A 23,320-nucleotide genomic window follows, 5' to 3' on the forward strand; every position below is an offset into this window, starting at 1 on the left:
GCTCCGTCTTGCCGGTTTTTCACTCCATTTGGAATGAGCCTCTGAAAAAACCTCCATTTGGAGGGCCATGTATCCCTAACACTTCGCCTTACCCCTCTATTCCAACAGAAATCAGGAACCCCCTACCCCTAGACGTAAATGTGCAAATCAGAGGGGTAGAGCTAAGTGGTAGGGGCAGGTGGTGAAATGGGATTGGGCCTTAGTTGTTGTGGTCACAGCACCAGGGTGTTTGTTTGCTTCTTATTGGTCTCATCTACAGGCACTCTATGTTATAAGAGTGCTTCCACTAGATTGTTCTTCAGGCCGGGCAGTAGACCCTTCATAGCTTCCATTGCTGTCGTGCATTCATGATGTCATCAAACGTGCGGGGGCCATGTAGTATCATTGCACAGAATTATTTTTAACAGACACTTTACGTTTGAATACACTACGTTGTACATTCTCTACACATTTTTTTCAAGAAGTGTGAGTGTGTTTGCTTTAGGAGCTCAGTTAATTTATATAAAAGGAGTTCATGTGTGACTGAATGCTTTACAGTTTATAATGACTCAAAGAATAATCTGCGTATATTTCTGTAGAAATGGGTATCAACACTAAATACTGCTTGGACTGTCAGGTGTATATGAAGACCTAAAAAGAGCTGCATTTGAAGAATGCTATAGGAAGTTGTTTGCTTGTGTCTGCAAATATCCTGCAGAGGGAGCTCTCACTCATTTTACTTCTTGATAAAACAGCGCCATGCTTCTTCTTCTTCTGGTTTTGTTTCTTTTATTTTTCCATTTTTGTGAGTACAGCACACCTTTAAATAAAACCCCAAACTAATATCTCAGATTGTAGAAAACATTTTTAATGAAATTCTATCATTAAAGCCTGTTGTGATTAAAGTGTTAGTAGACTACGCTGCTCCTACAGCACAAACCAGCTCGCCTCTGCCACATTATAAGCTCTGAAGTGTATGTGGAATCTGAATTTAGTGTATTTATTTGAATTTGAAAATTTAAAATGTGTTACAGGATAAATTCCACCATTTTTTCTAAACATCTGTATAATTAAATTGTTAAGACATAAACAAAGTCATTCAGAGTGGTCTGATGAGAAACGTTACATTCTAGAGAAACGTACAGAGTTTGAATTGTTCACAGTGGTGGTGATAGGAACCAGATGTCCATAGCGTTTAACCCCTTAAAGTCCCAGGCTTATTACATACTAAGGCTTATGATTCAGTACCCATAGGGCTGTTCTTAGGTTACAGAAGTGTGTAATAAAACATTGGGCCTGCTGACAGGCCCTGGCCAAATAAGGGGTTGGTGCCTTTAAAAGCTCCCTCACAGAAAATGATTAACCTGCACAAAATGAGTTTATGAATGTTTCTGCCTTAGATATTGTTCTAAGATGGTTTTGGCCTAAAATACATTTTTTAATATCTATTTATGGTACAGCGGTGCATGGTAAGGCAGAATAGGCGCAAAAGACTTTTCTTTCAGGATTACCACCATTTCAGAAATATCAACATTATATATAAAGACTTAGAAGACACGTCTAGGTTCACTGGTGGTTTTGGACAGTAAATAAAATGGCTGTGTTGTAAACATGGCGACTCCTGGTTCCCATCACCACCACTGTAAAGACATCTGGGTTGGTGAGTTTCTCTACAATGAACCATTTCACATCAAACCACTCTCGATCACTTTGTTTATAAGTCAATGACTGAATTATGCAGAAATTTTCCAAAATAGGTGGAATTTCCTCTTAAGACAACACTGTGGATGATATAAGCTGTAATAAAAATTGCAGCTCTTGCAGTTTAAAAATTGCACTCTTTCAAACTACAACTTCCACATAAAAACGATTCATCTTTCAGCTGTAAGATCAGCCTGATACTGATACCTGGTACTGCACTGGTGCCATCTCTAGTTGTGGGTTTGTGATTTATCAGTGATTCCTCACTGATTCTGACTTTCCTTTGATCCATATAGCATCAGCAACGTTCATTCCACAAGACAGGAGAATCACACACAGGCGTATCTTACACAGCTCTACTGAGCTCTGAATTGATGACCAGTGAGGTGTCCATGGCTCAAGTGCAGATAGAGCCCTTCACAGTGTTCCTTAGTTGATTTCCTCAGTGGTCCTGCTGGCGCTTCAGTGAGAGTTTTCCTCCTTTACCTGGTGTGAGTGATATTAAACAGAGCCATCACCGCTTTTCACTGATGAATTAATTAAGGAAAAGGTCTGAACATCTGAATATTAATTGGTGTGGAAAAATTATGCTTTTAGGTCAGTGTGCACTTATAATATCTGCTTGTGGTGTGTGTGCGTGTGTATGTGTGCGTGTGTGTGTGTGCGTGTGTGTGTATGCGTTTGTGTGTGTGTGTGTGTGTTCGTTCATGTATTTGCATTTATTTGGGTCTCTGCTAGCTCTGTTGTAAGTCTTTATGGAATGAAGTGGAATAAATTATAATCCGAGTTAGTTAAAGTCTCGCTGGGACAGAATTTCTCTGCTGTAGAAAACAAAATAATTAGGTGTGTTTCACACAAAGTACACGCAAACAAAACACAGCACTGCAAAAGTACGAAAAATGTGAATTTTCCATTAACGTGACAAAATGTGAGGAACTAGTTGTCATGTAACAGTGTGGAATATCAGAGGGTGATGTGGAGTCGAGGTTTATTTCCGTGGCGTCGCTGGCTGTTACCTCTCATTACTTGCTATTTTATTACCCAGGGGTGGTTTTAGTGATTGTAGGGGCTCTAGATAAAAGACAGGAAAGAGGCCCCCTGGATGCACATCTTTAATTTAGCTTTAAATATCTTGGCAAATCTTATATCAAGTTAATGTATCTAATAGTTCTCATTTTGGAGATTGTTAAAAGAGCGTTATGAGATTTTTAAACTCATTTCTAGAACATTGTGGTTAAGTAGTTTTATTACGTGAAATGTTCTCAGTATGGTGTCAGTTAATTTTGCTTGTTTAAAGAAATGTGCTTGAAACATACAACACTATCTGCCTGTGTAGTGAGACAGTTTGGTGCAGTGTAGAACCAACGTAGAAGTAAAGTAATATGGAATGAGATTACTTTTTGGAGGATTACTTTTCAAGAGAAGTAATTAGGAATTCACTTTTTTTACCTTAACACTGTAGCTCTCTGTACTGACAATAATGCTAGACTTGTGTACGGCCTGCTGAGCCTGTGCAGCACTGTTCTGACTGAAAAAAACAAAATTACCTTTGGGAGCCTCTTTTTGCTGCAGTTGGATAATTTATTATACTTTTCCTCTCAACAGCCAGAACATCACACTGAAGAACCTCCTCTCAGTAATGTTAATTATTGCTTAATTGTCTTGTTCGTACCAGTCTTCATGCAGTTACGTTATCATGTAACAACATGGGATAATACTAGTATATATATATATATATATATATATATATATATATATATATATACACACATATGTATACACACACACATATGTATGTATATACACACACATATGTATATATATATATATATAAATATATATATATTTATATGTATGTATGTATGTATAAATGTTTATTTAGCATGGGTTAAGAACACGCAAACTGTGCCGCATACCTGTCACTCGTGTGCCGCTGTGTGGTCTGATTTAATGTTGTTGAGAGAGCAGGAGGAACCGGCAGACTCTCGGCATAATGACAGCATTTAGCCTCGATATAACCTTTTGCGTAGCAGCGGCCTGTGCGTGCACTAGCCCCGCCTGCGTTGGCCTCTGTCGGTCAGTTGTATCACTCAGCAGCGGGGTCTCATGGCCCATCGCTTCAACCAAGTCAGAAAAACACTGAAAGTCGCTGATACTGACAGCGTGAACGACGGTCATATTTACTGAACTGACACTCAGAGATACAGCACAAGTGAACAAGATACACAAGACAAATGACTTGAGAAATTTGCTGCTGTGTATTTGGGTTTATCTATATACTGTTTCAGTTCTGTTTTTAACTGTTTTGCACAATAAAGATATTTTACATTTACTTGTTAAGTTGTTAAACATGGTTCTTATTACTAATTATATCACAGTATATAATTAATATATACAGTAAATAAACAAATATGTTTTCTATTCGTCTAATAAATATAATCTAACAAGTAAATGTCTTCTAGACAAGCTGAGTGTGTTTCATTTGTGGCACAGAACATAGATTTTACCAAAATAAAATATTGTAAAAATGTAATTGTAGAAATATCAGGAGTCAGAGGTGAGTTAGGTTAGATAGGGTTAGTATTGGTATCGGTACTCGGCATCGGCCGATACTAAAGGATCAGGTATTGGTATTGGAAGGGAAAAAGTGGTATCGGTGCATCTCTAATCTTAACAATAAAATGAGCGTATTTCTACAATAATTAAAGTTTAGATACAGCATGTTTGATGACTCTATTAAAAAAATCCACTAAAAATTACAAATGTATTTCAGTAGGTCTTCCCAGAAAGCTCGGAAGGCTCTGAAGGTTCTCCACCGCTGTATTCTGTGCTCTGCAAATTATTGGCACCCATGGTAGCGCTGAGCAGCTACGAAAAATGTTTACAACAGGACAGAAGTGAGGGAGCAGATGTGAGTGCAAACCGTCCTTTCAGCAGAATTCCAGGTCATTACCTGTGAAATGAGGCTCGCTGTCGGCTGGCTGTGTGCAAGCAGGTAAATTCATAACTTTACAGAAAACAACTGAAGTGACAATGAAACAGTCTAGATATGCCCATTAGGGCTGGAACTATGCATCCTTGTAATATTGACATTGTCAAAATCAAAGATTTCATCAGCTGCACAATATATCAGGGGCATTCATACAATCAAATGCTTGTGGTGAGTCTCAGCTGTGTATGATGAAATACAAAACAAGACCATGTTTTGTTTATTTTGTCATTCTCTACAGGAAAAACCTAAATATGCCGTTTTCTATTTCTATTTATTTATTAAAAAATAAAGCATGAAATATAAAATGTGCCATGACTTTTGCAAAGGCCGCATTTCATTTTAAATTCAGCAAATAAACAGTGATTGTGCATTAAAATGTGCGAAGTGTGTTCTCTGTAGAGGAGGGCGTTGTAACTTATCTTCAGTTAGAAATTCAGCTAAACATCATTTGACCAGTGGGTCCCCAAACTTTTGCATAAGGCAGTATGTGCATTTGTGTATATACATTTGCACCCCACTCTGCAGCCTCGCTCATTACACAGTTTTCATCTTTTCAGTGTGCCAGTACAGCTGGAGGGCAAAGTATACTGTTCTGGGAACCCTCAGGCCTACATCGAAGGCCTAATAGTTCCTGGCAAATTAAAGTACATATTTATAATGTTTTGTTCATTTTTTGTTTAACACAGTCATCATGCTGGCTGCATTCAAACGAGGCAAGTTTTATACTAATATTTAAACCAAAGGGTTAAAATCTTGAAATACCTAACAGAAAATTATCCAATCAGGATTTTTCTAGATATAATAGATGCAGCCAATCAAGCTCTCCTGTTGGTTGGGACTTCAGGAGCTGGACTGAAGGCATCACACATTGGATTAACCAGTATAATTAGGAAGTGACAGATGAATCAACCAATCCCTAGGCCATCTGTAGGCCATCTAAAAGTTCTAGATATGTCTCTAACTAACCAGCTGTAGTCTAACTATGGCTGTAAACAGCTACATACAAAGTAATATATCTAATATATCTGTCTGTTACAGGCCTCAAATAAAAGATATACAGTGGGTTTTGTCTGTGTTTAATTTGGAATAGCCAAAAATTGTTTGTGTGTTCTAGAGCTGGGCGATATGGCCAAAAAAGTTATCATGATAAAAAATTCATATCGATACATATCACGATGAATATCAAATCATTATTTCTTTCAAGTTTAAAGGCTGATTTTTGCTCCTGAGTGGTTAATTGCTGTTTTACACTATCCTTTATGGTCAGAACAGGACAAACACTCACCAAACAGTGGAACATTTCACACATCTGTCATGGGAGAGTGCGAGAAAGTTTCTGGTGAGCTGTTTTTTACCAGCTGGAAAAGCACAGCAGCAGTTTTTTGTAATATTCATAATTTAAGAAAGAAAACAGATTATTTTTGGCTGTCTGGTGACGAGTTTCTCAACAACATTAGCTTAATATGAATCGTAAACATGAGCTGGCTCAGTAGGTCAGTGATGGATCACCCGCCTTACTGCCATCACTCCTACCACATCCGTGTCAGAGCGGATCGCAGTATTCAGACACCAGCTAGCGACGACTGGGTTTCTCTATTCTATCGTAGTAGTTTGAGGGATGGAAGAATCACAGTTTATCTGACGCTCACTGTGTAAAAGCATTAACTGCAGTGTGATTCTCGCACCAGACAAACAGAGTCCTCCTTTTAGGAACAATTAAACCAAAATCGGTGCTTTTTTATCATGTTTGATCTAAAGTGTCATCAATTTGCCATGCTGTGACAGAGCACTGCTCCAAGTTAGCCAGCTGCTAAAAACAGCTAGCCTACGAAGCTAGCATTCTCTCACTCTCCAAAGCTACACACAGCGTCTTCAGTTTACTTTCATTTAAATCGGTGCTGTAAATGACATGAACACACTTCTTTCTTTCACTTTCTTGGGAATGCACTAATACTAAAATATGACTGTTTGGCGCTGTAACAGTGCGGTAGTTGTGAGGAGCAGACATGATTTAATGCTGCTAAAGCTGGTTAGGATGTACGGAAAGAGGTAAGTTCACTTTAGGACAGTAGAGTTACACCACTGACCTCGTCACTCACACTCGGTCACAGAGAACAGATCGCTGGTCGCTCCACTCAAACAGGGAATATGTAACTCCTCGTTTCAGACGTTGCTAAAGTATGTTTGGCGACTCATTTCACTCCTTGACCACCCCCCCCCTTCTCTAATCATGTCGAAAAACTCGGAAGTGCGCCCTCTCGTGGTGACCGCAGAGTAGTGACGCTTTCTTTGCAGTAGAAAACGCCACCAGGGCTGTCGCAAAATGTGTGAAAATGATCTATTATACCGAACATTTATCGAACATTTCTCACAGCTCTATCGAGGAAAGTTATATCGCGATAATTATCGTTATTGTTTTATCGCCCAGCCCTAGTGTGCTCCAGTGTTAGCTTAATTCTACTAGAAATCTCTTGGGGAGCTAGCAGAAATTAGCATTATCAGAGGGTTTTTTTTTACATTTATGGCTCGAACAGTAGGTCTAGCTCTAATAGTAATGTTTCGCCACTGTAGTATATTGTTAATACGAAATGATCACTTACTGTACCTCCATTATTCACCATCATTTACTCCTCTTACTCTGATTGTTACTTATACCCATAAAATCTCACTTCTTCTCACTTAGAAAACTAGGTCTCCACAAAGCTCTGAACTTTTACAGCCAAAAGCTTCATTATCCTCGATGGAGAGCCCCTGAATAATGTGCTGTATTTATTTAGAGGCGAGATAGAAGATATGAGCTGCTAGACGTTAGCGAGGTGTACAGCAGAATCCCCCTAAGATCAGAATTTTAATTTAATGAGCATTTCTAATGAGTGTGTTACCACGGAGGGGTGAGAGGGAGCTGCGTGTGTGCTTTGCGTGTTTGTGCAACCTAATGACAGCTTCTTTGCAGTAAACTGCACACAGGGAATTTGCGTAAGGTTTTAATTGCTGGTAGCCTCGGCGTGAAAACGTAAAAGTGCTGACTTCCCCTTGCAGTAGGGGTCGAGGAGGGGAGCGAGGCTGCCGGCTGTGATGGATGACGCGGCTGTCTGCTCCGGACACAGGGGAGGAGGACGCCAGCGCGCTCTGTTTCTATCCCGTTACGGCTGTGCGCTTGTCAGGCAGCTCCCGGACCGAGACGACGACCTAGTTAAATCTGACTGTGTGCTTTTTCCCTTTCTGTTTATAAAGCTGGTCACTTTGTTGGTGGGAACTGAAGCCAGTTTTAATTGGTCGTCTCGTTTATGTGCGGCGATAATTGATTGTTTTCCGAGCGGGTCCCCAGTCAGACATTTAACACTTGACCTCTTACTGTAGCTGCAGTTATTGAAGTGTGTGTTGATCTGTGTTAGTGGTCTGGTGTGACTTCCCCAGTGGGTTCTGTCTACTTGGGACTCTCTCTCTTTCTCTCTGTCTCTCTGATTCTCTGTCCTTTATTATCCATTTATCTTTTCAAAGCAAACACGTTACGTGGGCCTTCAGTTAGGGGTGGGCAGCATTCATACAATTCAACATTTCAGTATTTTCAAAATGTAGCACTGTATGACAGGATCAGATGATGTTTATTTTTATTAATAAAGTTTAAGGGAAATTCCACCGATTTTTACAAATTTCTGCATAATTAAATGGTTAGAGGGCAAACGGTGTCATTCAGAGTGGTCTGATGTGAAGTGCTTTGTTCTAGAGAAGCTTACCAAGTCAGACTTATTCACAGTGATGGTGATAGGAACCAGACATCCAAAAAGACACTTCATTGAATACAATAAATGGTAAAAAAATACGCTGCCTGATAGGTGAGTCGTTATTTTGCGATACAGTTTTGGCATATATATTATTACGACCCCACATGCAAATCTAGGCGACAGTGAGGTCAGTAACATGATTTAAAATGTGAAATTTGGAGCACGAACCAGGAAGGAGCAAGACACAGATTGTTTTCTGTTTCTTTTACCATTTAACGCACGCTAGGGTAATGTTACAATCACACTAGGACCACAGTGAGACCTCCAAGAATATGATTATTTACACTATTGACAATATTTACAAAACAGCAGTTATACTTGCTGCTTAAGTGAACGAGATTATGGACCTGGACTGTGCTAAAGCAAAGAAATCTTTAAAACAAACAAAAGAAAACTAGCCTAGGTCTTTAGTTTAAGTTCTCAGCTAACAGCAAAACAGAAAAGCTATCTACACAGATTTTACCAAAAATATAAATACAAGGATTGGTTCCCACCCCTTACCTAATGTGTCTACACATTGTGCTGCTACGTGGTGTAAAATGTATGAGTGCGCCCATCTAGCCTGTCCAGAACCCCAAGAAAGTACCGCAGCATAGGAGAGAGAAATAGGACTAGATAGATGTAAAGCAGTGAGGCTGTCATGTAGAGAATGTGCTGGGAGGCTGGATTTAAGTGTGAGCAGACTTTAATAACCAAAATAAGTAACTACCTACAAGATTTAAACAAAGAAACAAGAGCAGGGAAAGAACAACTACATCAGACAAAGTGACAAGTAGACCACACAAACACTAACTGAAACGAAGGGCTAGATAAAGGGTTACAACAAACAGGGAACACCTGGGGGAGGGAGGAGACAGAAACTACAGACAGGTGAAGATACTAATGGGGAAGGCGGGGAAAGGGTGGAGCACAAGAACCAAAACAAAAACACAAGCACATGGCAGAAAGCACATGGCTACGAAACAAAGCAAGAAACAGACACAGGAACAAGGGGAAACCGTGACAGAGGCAATAAAGCTAGTATGATAACAACTCAAGGCACAAAGCTGACATGGTTAAAACAAATCTCCAAACTGGCGTGACAGAGCTGGCGCAGATACTAGAATCAGCAACATACAAAAGCTACATTAGTAAAAGAGTACAAAGCTGACGTGTCTGCGTCTACAAACAACTAACACCAGTAGCACACTACACAGCTATGAGCACAGGGAGAACGCCGGCCTCCCCAGCGAGCTTTGCCAGGCTGCTTTCAAAACTCAGGTCCTTCCTCCCGTGCCAGGACTCTGCACGATGATTGGTCATTGAATGGAAGATGTCGAGGCTCTAATGACAGTTGACACTGTGACCAACCTATAACAGAGATAAGAACTGGACAGGGGAGGAGACAGAGAGAGAGAGAGAGAGACAGAGGCAAACACTGACCAGACACCTTTATCCAGCCCAGACACGTAACATATATATCGCTGTAGTCAGAAGAAAACCTCGTATCTCCAAAATGGTAACTTTACAAGAGAAGGAAAAAGCTACTTTATTTTTAATGCAAGTCAATGCAACCAGACGTTTTTCCAAGTAATTTTGGGCCGTTTATTTTGGGCCATTTATCATGAAATTCACATACAATGTAAAGGGCAACAGGTACTTTCAAATTATGTAAAAAAATGAAAAACGCCAAAAATGGAGATACGAGGTTTTCCGACAGTGGTGATATATTTCTCATGGAAAAGTACATGCAGGGTGTTATAAGGCAACATAATCCCCACACTTACTACTATTTTACCATCTTCAGCATTGCATGTGAAATCTCAGAAGACACGTGTAGGTTCTGGTGGTTTTGGATATTAAATAAAGTGGCTATATTTGCGTTGTAAACAGCTTGACCCCTTGTTCCTATCACCACTGTGAAGAAATCTGAGTCAGTAAGTAAGTTAGTAAGTTTGTCTGAAATGCATAATTTCACTCAGAATCGTTCTGTTTACATCTCAATCGCTGAATTATGCAGAAATAATGAAAAAAATTAGTGGAATCCTCTTTAATGAGCCCATACTTTCTGAAGAGCTGGTTGAGTATGCATACTTCGCTCAAGGAATGCGAACAGAATGTCCTACAGATCCCAACCTGACGTTTTGTTCTGTTTTCTTCTCTTAATATTACACCAGTGGGTACCTTGGAAGCTGGTGGAATACAGTCATAATGGACGTAATGCAGTGTCACTGGACGTAGTGCTTACTAGTAGTGTTACTACTAAAAATCAAAACCTTTCTGTTTTCTAGCCTTGTAAAAAGAACCTTTTGTATATGTGTTGATTTAGGGATGGATCCTGCTGCGAGGTCCCATGGAGGCTTTTCCGTAGAGTTCTCTCACTGACATCCCGTCCGCCTGTTCCCTCTGCCCTGCTCGCGCTGCGTGTGGCATTCGGAATACCAGGATCGAAACTCCAGGTAATCCTGAACTCTCTGTCTTGCTGCATTAGATTGAGAGTGGTTTCTGCTCTCATCCACATTCCTGTCCAATTACTGTGCTTTGTTATATGCTAGTGTCGAAGCGGAGGTCTCGGAAAACCCCTGCGAAACACAAAGCTGCCCACAGAAGTAGCTAATGAGAAAGCCTATCAGAACAGGATCAGAGATGGGGGAAAGATGGAACATGGAGGTGCAATTTAATGAAGCTGTATTGTGCCTTTTATCTATGGAGCACTTTACATAGTAAAACAACATCTGTGTTTTTGTTCTTCTGTACAATTATACTGTACAGCATTGTACGTGCATGCATTGCGTGCTGGGTTGTTTAACTGTCACCTCACAGCTTGAGTTTGATTAAGTAACTAAATTGTCCGCCGTACCTCGAAGGCACTTTTGATTATGTAGACGTTCATCAATGCCGAGGGACGTGCGGCACTGTAGGATACTGTACTCTTTTTCCGGAGATGAGCTCGTGCTCCCTTTGATACATTGTAGTGAACAGTTTGTCTTAGCCTTGTTTCTCTCCTCTCAAATTGTTTCATTTTCGCTGCACTTGGCTGGCATAATTCTCTCTGCGTATGAATGAGGCGCAGCAGGTGTAGCAGCCGGCTTTTATCTGCTGGATGTGTTTCATAAACAAGCTCTTTTCGAGCCTGTCCACCGTCCAAAAAACAAAAAGCAGTATGTGCTTATTCTTCATCCATCCCTGCCGTGCAGAGTTTGGATCCGGCCTTGTAGGAATAGTTCAGCAAAAAGCAAAGGTGTCGTAATACCTGGCGAGCTTGTGCCACATCAAATAAACAAACGTTACTTACCGCTGCCTTCTAAATGCTTTATTAACAGACATTAAATAAAGAAGTGTTACTCACAGCTGTCCTCTAAATACGTTAATAACAAACATCAAATAAACAAACGTTACTCGGTTTTATTAACAGTCAGCAAATAAACAAACGTTACTCACCATCACCTATAAAGGTTTTATTAACAGTCATCAAATAAACAAACATTACTCACCATCACCCTATAAAGGTTTTATTAACAGTCATCAAATAAACAAAGGTTACTGGCCATCACGCTATAAAGCTTTTATTAACAGTCATCAAATAAACAAACGTTACTCACCATCAACCTATAAAGGTTTTATTAACAGTCATCAAATAAACAAACGTTACTCGCCATCACCCTGTAAAGGTTTTATTAACAGTCATTAAATAAACAAACATTACTCGCCATCATCTTATAAAGGTTTTATTAACAGGCATCAAATAAACAAACGTTACTCGCCATCACCCTATAAAGTTGTTATTAACGGTCATCAAATAAACAAACATTACTCGCCATCACCCTATAAAGGTTTTATTAACAGTCATCAAATAAACAAACGTTACTCACCATCACCCTATAAAGTTGTTATTAACAGTCATCAAATAAACAAACGTTATTCACCATCACCCTATAAAGTTGTTATTAACAGTCATCAAATAAACAAACGTTACTCACCATCACCCTATAAAGTTGTTATTAATAGTCATCAAATAAACAAACGTTACTCGCCATCACCCTATAAAGGTGTTATTAACAGTCATCAAATAAACATTATTCACAGCCGCGCTCTAAAGGTGTTATTACTCTGGTTATTTGTTCTCTTCTGTGTGCAGTGCTAGCCATGCCGCGCAGTCTGATGTCCAGCGAGGAGGAGATGGCTCAGAGTTTCTCAGACTCGGGCAGCTCGGACTCGGACAGTTCGAGAGATGAGCGCCCCTGCGCCGAACGGCCCACCAGTGGCCGACTGGACAGCAGCCAGAGAGACTCGTTACTCATCTGTGTGGTCATCCCTGATCTTCAGCAGTCTGTGAGTGCACACACATTCACACACATACACTTGTATTACTGTCTCCATGTGGTGTTTTAAATAACCATATATTATGTTGTAACTGTCATATCAGAACCTTGTTGCTCCATTTTTCTGAAATGAAGGGTGTTAATAGTGAGTTTGTCCCCCTTTGCCGTAGTAACAGCCTCTAAGAAGGCTTTACACTAGATGTTTGAAAATTGCTGTAAGGATCTGATTGAGCATCAGTGAGGTCAGGTACTGATGTTGGATGGTCAGTTCTGGATCACTCCAGCTCATCCCAAAGATATTGGATGGAGCTCCATCACTCCAGAGAACACACTGTACCAATACTTTTCTACAGCCCAGTACTTTTCTGTGCCATTTGAATGCAGCTGAACGACTATGTCTGCAATGATTAACTGATATGACTAATTTGAAGAGCTGTCTGAACATTTTTGGACATGCAGTGCATTAAAGTTAAGCTTTTTTTGCTTATTAAGTTACCATTGTGGAGATGAGGTTTTGTTACAGTAGCGGCAATATATTATATGTTATAGCTCCAGTTGTATGCTAAAGGTTTTATTAACAGTCATCAAATAAACAAACGTTACTCGCCATCACCCTATAAAGGTTTTATTAACAGTCATTAAATAAACAAATGTTACTCATCATCACCCTGTAAAGGTTTTATTAACAGTCATCAAATAAACAAACATTACTCACCATCGTCTTATAAAGGTTTTATTAACAGTCATTAAATAAACAAACATTACTCGCCATCATCTTATAAAGGTTTTATTAAAAGTCATTAAATAAACAAATGTTACTCACCATTACCTTATAAAGGTTTTATTAACAGTCATTAAATAAACAAACATTACTCACCATTACCGTATAAAGGTTTTATTAACAGTCATTAAATAAACAAATGTTACTCGTCATCACCCTATAAAGGTTTTATTAACAGTCAGCAAATAACAAACGTTACTCGCCAGTTGTATGCTAAAGTTTGGGTGTCCCCGTTCAAATTGCATGCTTTTGTTGATTTTCGAATTTGAGATAAGGTAACACACTTTCTACAGAGAACACACATCTGCACTTTGTAATGCACAATAACTAATAATAATATTTTGGGAAAAAAACAAGTGGCCTGTGCAAAAGTTATTACACATTTTATATTTTGTTTTTTTTTCCAAAATGTTAAACTCAGCGAATAAATAGAAACTAGTACTACTGTACTAAAATTTGCAGAAAAATGCATATATATGTTACCTGTGAAAAAACCCTCTATTGCATGACGTTGCCTCTAGGCAACAAACCCAATTTCCTCACTTAACACTAACAATACATATTTAACGACAATGACAGGGTAATAATAAAAGGAAGAGTTTGAGTAAGTCTATAAAAGACATGTATTTGGTCATACTGTCCTTTAGTGACACTTTCAAACCTCCTTTTTAACACTCAGTATGTTTTTTTGTTATAAGAATTTGCAGAAGTATGTTTGTTGCCTTGAAGCAACATACCTCAAAAGGATCCCTGGGCACATTATTATTTAAAAATGTTTTTGAATTTAATAATCAGGTTGATTTTATGCAAGAAAAGTGAATTGAATATTTTTTTTAATTGCTGTCATAATGTGTGCAGCAGATGGTTAAATTATTTTTACATAGAAAATCCAGAAAACATGTCATTTTGACCAGGGGTGTTCAAACGTATACATACATCTGTAATACTGCTACACATGCACCTAACTTTAACCTCAGTCACAGAAATTCTTTGGCTGTTTGTTTAGTAAATGTGACACTGAGTATAAAAAAAACCTTTTCCTCATGAACACCAGCAAAATGTTCCCACATTGCCTGAATGTTCATGTCTCCTGTCGTCATGGGGACACTTTGCCCCCATCAAGAGAGCAAAACGGAGCTCACACACACTCACACACACACAGAGCGAGCTCAGTGTTGCCGTTTGCCCGAGGCAGAAGGGGCCATGTGGTTTGGCCTAAGTTTATGTCATTATTGTAAATTGCCTCCTGCTCCATTCTGTGACAGCTTCCTGCCGAGAGCCGGTGGGGCTGTAGGAGATGCAGAAAGCCAGGAAGGGCAGATTGTGCTGCTGGGAAATGGAATAAGTAGATGTACAGTAAAGTGTTGCATTCTCACTCCTGAAAGCCCACAAATCTCTAAAAATTCACCTGGGTTAACCCTTAAGGCCACCTCACACGTCTCTCACGTGACTCTCGGCATTGTTCAGTTTCTCTGAGCATCACAGTGCAACACACAGCCTTGTGCTATTACTGCGCTACACTAAACCTATAACCAGACAACAAAAGCCATAGTAGATCAGAGATGCGGGACGTAGGGGTGATGAGGGGGCTGCAGTACCCTTAGACTTCAGGATTGTTTAACTGCATCTGCTAAAAACAGTAACAGAAAAAGTAAATGTACAGGCAAATATGTCCTTAATTTTAATGTAAATAGGAAAATGTAAAAAGTCATTTTGGAGCATTTTTGTTGGTCCAATCATGATGAACATGTCACACAATGTAAAGGATAACCTACATGGTCAGATAATATGATAGAAACAAAAATTGACAAAAAAGATGTTTTTTTTTTTTTAAGATAGCAATAGACAATATGTTCACTGATATAAAATTTAGGACTGTTAGATTATTTAAATAATGAATCACAATTAAACATTTTTTGTATAGCTTAATTTATTAGAATTTGACCCCAGACAGGATTTTTTCATTTCAAAAAGCTGCACATTTTTTATTAGTTATGTGAGGACAAAATAAGTTTCAGCAGAATGTATGTTACTTTCTGTAATTCAGTAACATTATTTACATTGTGAACATGAAAAGCATGTAATTTCATTGAATGAGGGCAAGTAAATTAGTACATATATATATATATATATATATATATATATATATATATATATATATGTATATATATGTATATATGTATATGCACACACAGAAAACAACCTATTCAAAAACAAAAAAGTTCCATTGAAGGCTCTCTTTGGTAAATTATGTTATGCTACTTCAATGCCGTGAATTGGTTTTTCACAGACGTATCTGTAATCTGTAAGTATGTAAGTATCAAAGTATCATTTGTACCAGTAATTCAGCATGCTACGCTGGACAGTGCTCACAGGAGAACTATGAATAAATCAACAACCCCCAAGCTAGCAAACCAACAGCAAAGTGGAAAAGATCCAGTTCCTCTAGAAAAAAAGATGTAAGGTAGAGGCTGCAGTCACAGAGGTGTTGGAACAAGGAGCTACTCTTGCTCTCACTGGACATCGGTGGGTAAAGTTGGAAACAGCATTTTTGTATTTTTATATTCTGGTTGACATTAAAAAATGTAAAATAGTAAATACATGATGATGAAGCTTATTTTAGCCATGTCTTTAACAAAATGCACTGCTTTTTAAATGGACTTTATTAACTTTGTTAACTTTGACAGCTCTAATAAAATTACAAAATGATTTTGTTATTTCTGCAGTAACTGCCACATCTGCATGTTAAAGCCTGCATTATAAAGGCTGGTCTGTTGTCCATAACACTGCTGCCCAGTCTGTAAAACACTGCTCTGATTTGTAATAGTGACAGTGTTCGTGTCCTGTGCTACAAGCTGCAGTTCAAGCACGCTTTGTGTCGGCGTCCATCGGCTGTCGTACCACAGTAGAAAGTTGTCAGAGTGCTTTTTGCTGTGGATTGGCAGAATACAAATCAGCCCTAAGAGCTCGCTTGGTTTTGAGCTTCAGTCAAATTATACGACACAGACTGTCTCACTGACATAAATGGGCCTGTCAGTAAATCTGCGCATAAAAGCTGCACTTTTCCAACTACATGCTGTCATTAAAACGAAAGACGAACATACCAAATAGTAAGAAATTCTGAAATTCATGCTAAAATTTTAAAGATTCGACTTCTCACTCAAAGTGTTATGCTGATAACAGAATTTGTTGTAAAAAAATTGGTAGAAAATTAGAAAGAATGTGAAGTGGGAGCATTTTCACCAGCAGACTTCTGTATATTCTCTAATGTCTATACATTTTATTTATAGATTTTAAGTCTTTTCAAAGGCTTTATAGTTTATCTTTTCCCAGTTAAGTATTTTACAATCCTTGATTAGCAGTGCATAGTTTGTCGTAGTTTGTAGTTCAGTGAAAGGGGAAGTCCACCAATTTCTAAACATTTCTGCATAATTTGGTCTTTAAATCATTGAGAAATAAGCAGCGTCATTGAGAGTCACAGTGGTGTTAATAGGAACCAGGGGTCATTCAGGTCATTCGTATACTTGTAACTGCAGAAATTTGGGTGGAATTTTCCTATTTCTTTCATTTGTCCTTTTTAAAAAGCACATTACATAATTAATCGTCAAAATAATCAACATGTTACTGGTATAATCAGTAGTGATAGTCCTCTATAACAAGATGTGGTTGATTGAAGTTAATTCTGCTGGCACAAGTGAAACTTGTACAGTAAGCTAGAAGGCCTGAATGCTGCTTCATACACTCTGTCCTGCTGGTCGCAGGAATAAATATGTATGAAATCGGATGTGAAGAGGACGTGCTTGCATGCACATAGAGCAGAGCAGCCCGGGAATAATGCTGCAGCCGCTGGAGCCTGTCCGCACTTGTGAGAGCACAGGCATAATTGCAGCCCCATTAACGTTTATTTGCTGACTGGATTTTCTTCTGCAGTCTTGTATAATTCAGTCATCTCTAATCAAAAGTGCCACGCCATTCATCATCCAGTCTGAAGAAGCGTGTTCTGATGTTGCGTTGACTATAAATAGTGCATGGTTATGGTCAGCAGCCATTTTCTTTATTTTCGCTCACCAAGTAAACCAAATCAAAACCAAAAAGCAAAGATGCGCTGGCCACTTTTCAGCGGCTTCAAGCAGGACTTTTCAGTCCTTTTCTCCAAGCTAAGCTTTTCAGCTCTTCCGTCTTTCGTCGCTGCTGCTGCTCCTCTCTCTCTCTCTCTCTCTATCTCTCTCTCTCTCTCTCTCTCTCTCTCTCTCTCTGTTCCCTCTCTGCTCTTTTTAAAAGGCGCTGAGCGCCTGAGCCAAGAGGAGAAGAGAGCTTGTTGCTCCGCCTCCCCGTAACTGCCCCGGCACCGCATCTCGGCCACCTGGATCGAATGTGAGCTGTAGTGAAGCAGCCTCGCTGCGGTACAGGGGTGAGGCCTGGGCAGTGGAGTTTGGGACTGGCTTCCCACCTTCATGTCTCTCGTGGCCATCATTGTCATCCTCCCCTCTCTGGCAACTGATGCCCTCCTCCCACCGTCACTCTTGCCCTCGGCGGTGATTGGGATTCGCATGCCGTCCCCCGCTCATTCGCGGTTCTCCTCTCCCTGCCATCCTCGCCGGGCTTTGTCCCTGCTCGGAGTTCGGACCTCCCTGCCTTCCTGCCGGTTCTCGCGGCCCTCATCGGGGCCCGGGGGATGGGCGCACGCCATACATATAAAAACTCGAAAGACACGTATAGGTTCACTGGTGGTTTGGATCGTAAATAAAATGGATATGTTTGTCTTGTAGACATCACGACCCCTGGTTCCTATCACCACCACTGTAAAGAAATACATATATAATATATTTTTATTGTGAAATCTGTGCTTTTGAAGTAAGACACAATGCAATAGGTGTTTACAGGGAAAAACATTGGACTGTTCCTTTAAACTTTCTTTCTTTACATTTTTTTTTTCAAAAATGCAAAAATTCTCATTTGTGATGTTCAGCACTGTAATAAGCACACAAAATATCGAGTTTTATCAGGTTGCTTTGTTTTGCTTTTCATATCCTAACAAGCAGAGTAAATCAGAACAAAAGCTTCTGGTCTTAGGGTCAGCATTCTTCCTCCACTGTGAATACAAACTGTACACCAGACTACACTGCTTATAGAATAATGCTTTATATAACAGACCTCATTGTTCCCTTCTTATGCATTCAAATGCTGTGCATGGAGAACAGCTGGCAGGCAGCACTGGGCTGCGCGCTGATCTTTCTAGTCCATGTGTACACCTGTGTAAGCCCGATAGAGCCCTGTGTCTCTCTCTGTCTGTGCTTTTTGGCAGAAATCCATGAGGTTTAAGTCTGATGCCACGGTCTGGGCGGCCAAGCAGCAGATCCTGTGCACACTCACCCAGAGTCTGAGGGATGTACTGAACTACGGGCTGTTTCAACCAGCCATAGATGGCAGAGAGAGCTGCTTTCTGGAGGAAGAGAGACCGCTGAGGGACTACCCACTGCCCACCACCAAGGGCGTGCCCACTTTGGAGGTATTACTTTGACTGCCAAAGCACCTCATAAGAAGGAAAAGGCAAAAAATACATAAAATCTACACTTAAAGAGACAGAAACCACGAATATATTCAATCTACCAAGACATGTTCAGTGTTCAAATATTGCTTCTTTAATTACACTGGAGTGAAACTTAAAGCTGTCAGTTAGCGCTGTGCTAACGACATGCCTATATCATCATGCACTTTAACTCAAACCATGTTGAGTTGTTAAGTGATCTCTAATAGACTTGCTCATGTATTTTCTGACACTGCATGATACTCATCTGTAAACAAAAGTATGTCACATACACTTTAGGGTATGTTAGGGTTACAATTTATTTATATTTTAAAATAAAACTTTTATTTATATTTAAAAAATAAAAGTTATTTTCACAATTACACCTTCTTGAGCCTCAATTTAGCAATATTGGTTTTTAAATCAATCATATAGAATTCCAAGCACCACAGAAGAGCTCGTCCTCACAGTCATGTGTAAAGAGTGAGGCCATACATTTTTCTGCCCGTTTTTCTGCTATTTTAACTGCAATAATCTCTACATGACTATGAAATGTATGAATTAAACAACATAAAGAAAACAAATGCCAAATAAATATTATAAAATATATGATGAAAGTTGTCCCCAGGAGTCGTGTCACTGGTGTTACTGCGTAACAAAAAATCTCTTATTTTGTAATAAAAGTCACACTGATGACATCACTTGACTTCCTTTTACCTGTTTTCTGAGGATCTATGAAGAAAAGCACATGGTGAGTCCACTGTGTCTTTCAGTTATCAGAGATTTTCTCATTTAGCTCATGATTTCATAAGAAGATTTTAGCTGAAGTCACTGGTGTGACCGACTTTATTCTGAGGTAATTGTGAAAAAATAGAACACAAATGGATTAAATTACATATTTTAGTGGATATTCTATGATTGACAACATGTGGTTTGATGTTCTGTAGCAGTTATTGTGTAAAATGCATTCTTCATTAAAAATGTCTCTGGTGTTACCTTTATTATGTGTAACACCAGTGAGGATCAGTAACACCAGTGACTCCTATGGATAGATAGAAAAGTAGACGTTTCTGTAGAATGACCCATTTAATACTTTAAAACATGCTGATTTATTAAACTTTACATAACCCAAAACTGGCCATAATGCAACCTCAGAAACTTAAGCACCAGAACAGGAGGAGGAACAGTGAGGATTTTTGACAGAACCCGCTCTGAACTGCTGCTTCTGTAGCTGCTGTCCTGTAAGAGATGCCTACTGCACTGGGAGCTAGTTATGAATAAATTGGGGAAAGAAGAAGAAAACAAGAGATAAATAAACAGTTGATGATGTTGACCTGTTACAGTTTCCTCATGTTATTTCCTCAGTCCTCGTCCCCGGGGCCTAATTAAATTTCAGCCAGTTAATCCAGCCGTAGTGGTGCACTTACTTCATACCATCCTTTGGTTTATGTACTGGTACTAAAAGCAGTGATGATCTTCAGTCTACTCTGGTGTTTACGCACCGAGCTGATTGAATCATACCATCCATTCGGCTTGTCCTTTATGCCTGTCGGTGGTAATTAAAAAGCGTATCAGCCTGTAATCAAAGCTTTGACTTGAAGGCATCATGTTGTGAAACTGGCCGATAAGCGTAACACTTCCATTACGCGCTGCTACAGCGGGGCGTGTAGTACTTCTGCACACTTTTCCGTAGGAGTTAATGGAGTAATGGATGTCTTTTCTCTCTCTCTCTCTCTCTCTCTCTCTCTCTTCTTCCCTTTTGTCTTACAGTTTCGCTACAAGAGCAGGGTGTACCAGCATGCCAACGTCAATGAAAAGCTGATTGAAAAGCTCCATACGCAGGTGGGATTTCATTATATATTTATTTTTTCATCTCATGCAGAGCTGCAAAAACCCTGTAACACCTATCAATAAAAAGAAAGCTGACTCTCCTTTTTCACGTCCGCTGATCACATCAAAACTCAAGCTGGAAAACAAGCCCAGAACATGCGTTTTTTCTACGTTTTTGATGATGGTGTGAAGTTCTGTCTGAAGTTGTTTTGCGGCTGGTCAGCTCATGAGGTAGCTGAGGAGATACATGTGCCGTTATTAGGATCCTTTCATGATCGCTCCGTATTTATGCGGAAATGTTTAATTACATGCAGCTCAGAAGTGGAAAGGAAAACATTCAGAAGGAAGCAGTAGCATGTCTTTGCTCTTTAAGAAGGAATATCGAATCCACACTACTAATGCCAGTGTTCATACATAATGGATTAAGCCAGAATCCTGTATTCCTGTATTTGCATATGTTTTGATTGCTGGCTTGTTTCCGTAACTTTTGGAGATTGTTATCAATGGGAAACGTCTTTTCTTTGACTGCATATTTGCTCATAGATCGATGCACGCTACCTCCCCCCAGCCCCTCCCCCCCCTTTCCTGAGAGCAGCCCCGTAGCACTGGAGTGAGCTTTTAATTGCAGAGGTCTTGCAGCAGCACTGTGGAGCGTGTCCTGAGCTGAGCTCTGTTGTCTCTCTCGTTCATGCTTTATTGCTCTGGCCGATCATTCCCAGCTTGCTCCCTCTGCCTCTGTCAGCAGAAAACTTCAGCTCATTTACTCTGTGCTTTTTTGACTCCCTTAATAAGGTGTTTTATCAGGGCTGTTGGAGTCACACGGGCTTTTGAGGGAACGCAAGGAAGCCGCAGTGTGTCCACGTTTGGTGTGAAGGATGGCTCTAGTGAATAGACGCTCAGTGAAAGGGTTTTAGCACATTGTAAAGGCTCTGTGGGGAGACACCGCTCAAGGTGACGGGCTGTACTCTGGGCTTTGGATGAGTGTAGTTGTGTATTTGTGTCAGATACCATACGATATGGCAGTGTCTGCAGGCCCCCTAGTGACCATTCAACCAGTAGGCCAGTTTTAATTAACCCTCTATTGCACGATGTTGCCTCAGGGCAACAAACTCATTTTCCTCTTTTTACAACAACGTTATACATATTTCAACACAATTATAGGGTCAACAACAAAGGGAAAAGTTTGAGTAAGTCAATAAAAAGCATGTACTTGGTCATACTATGTCTTAGTGGACACATTTAAACCTCTTTTTTAACATTCAGTATATGTTTTTTTTTGTTATGAGAATTTGCAGAAATATGTTTGTTGCCTAGAAGCAACATTGTGCGACAGCGGAATAGATTTAGCCAGTCACAAGCCAGGTCTCGCCACTTCAGGGAACACAGTTCTGTCATTTCTTCCCATTGTCTGTGTTTTACAATTTAATAACCGGGACAGATTATTAATTAATTAATAATTATATGATATAATAATCAAGGACCATTTTATGCAAGAAAGTGAAGTTTTTAAATTGCTATCATAATGCATGCAGTAGAGGGTTAATATAATCAAATAAAATACTTTTGACTGTAACTCTGTTATCAGGTTAACAAGGACACTGTTGGCTCTCTGTGTCTGAAATGTGACTGTGTTAAGCTGCTAGCAAGCAATGTAGGGGAAGGGGGAGGGATGAGAAGCCACTGCTGTGAAAACAATTCACACCTCTCTACAAAGATGGCCTTGTTGAGACAAAATGGACAACTGCAGCTTTATTCATATGAAACAGTCCTGTACAACTAATGCAATAGAAATAGCATTTAAGCCCAATAAAACACCTTTTTTGTAAATAATACATATTTACAGCAACATATATTCCATCAGAATGCATAGTTCAATTGAGGGACCCCCGAAATTGCATTTTGTAGCCACTGTGAGAAGGAGATCATTTTAAAATGCTGATTTTTCCATTTCTACATTATTAGAGCATTCAGCATTGCAAAAGTAATGTAGCAGCATAGAAATGCTAAATAAAAAATGATACATTATGATGATACACCGATCAGGCATAACATTATGGCCACCTCCTCATGTAAAAACTCCAGCAGCACTGCTGTGTCTGATCCACTCGTACCAGCAAAACACACACTAACACACCACCACCACGTCAGTGTTACTGCAGTGCTGAGAATGATCCACCACCCAAATAGCACCTGCTCTGTGAGGGTCCATGGGGGTCCTGACCACTGAAGAACAGGGTAAAAGGGGGCTAACAAAGTATGCAGAGAAACAGATGGACTACAGTCTGTAACTGTAGAACTACAAAGTGCACCTATATAGCAAGTGGAGCTGATAAAATGGACAATGAGTGTAGAAACAAGGAGGTGGTCATAATGTTATGCCTGATCGGTGTATAGTAGCATACAATACAATATGGTATGCTATAA

General features: G+C 39.6%; 1 protein-coding gene across 5 annotated transcripts in view; it reads left to right on the forward strand.

Moving 5' to 3' along the window:
- The first annotated feature begins 12,576 nt into the window (after positions 1 to 12,576).
- Positions 12,577 to 23,320, forward strand: part of shank2b (SH3 and multiple ankyrin repeat domains 2b) — a 173,007-nt gene continuing 162,263 nt past the window's right edge. For 4 of the 5 annotated variants that reach the window (XM_036568083.1, XM_036568081.1, XM_036568082.1 and 1 more), the window contains exons 1-3: positions 12,583 to 12,768; positions 18,845 to 19,048; positions 20,837 to 20,908. In XM_036568083.1, the coding sequence (XP_036423976.1) occupies positions 12,583 to 12,768; positions 18,845 to 19,048; positions 20,837 to 20,908 (462 nt within the window). Of the gene's footprint in view, positions 12,769 to 18,844; positions 19,049 to 20,836; positions 20,909 to 23,320 lie in introns of all 5 variants that reach the window. The other variant, XM_036568085.1, reaches the window with a different exon arrangement.

This window comes from Colossoma macropomum, unplaced genomic scaffold, assembly GCF_904425465.1.
Source record: "Colossoma macropomum unplaced genomic scaffold, Colossoma_macropomum, whole genome shotgun sequence".
Taxonomy (NCBI): Eukaryota; Metazoa; Chordata; class Actinopteri; order Characiformes; family Serrasalmidae; genus Colossoma; species Colossoma macropomum.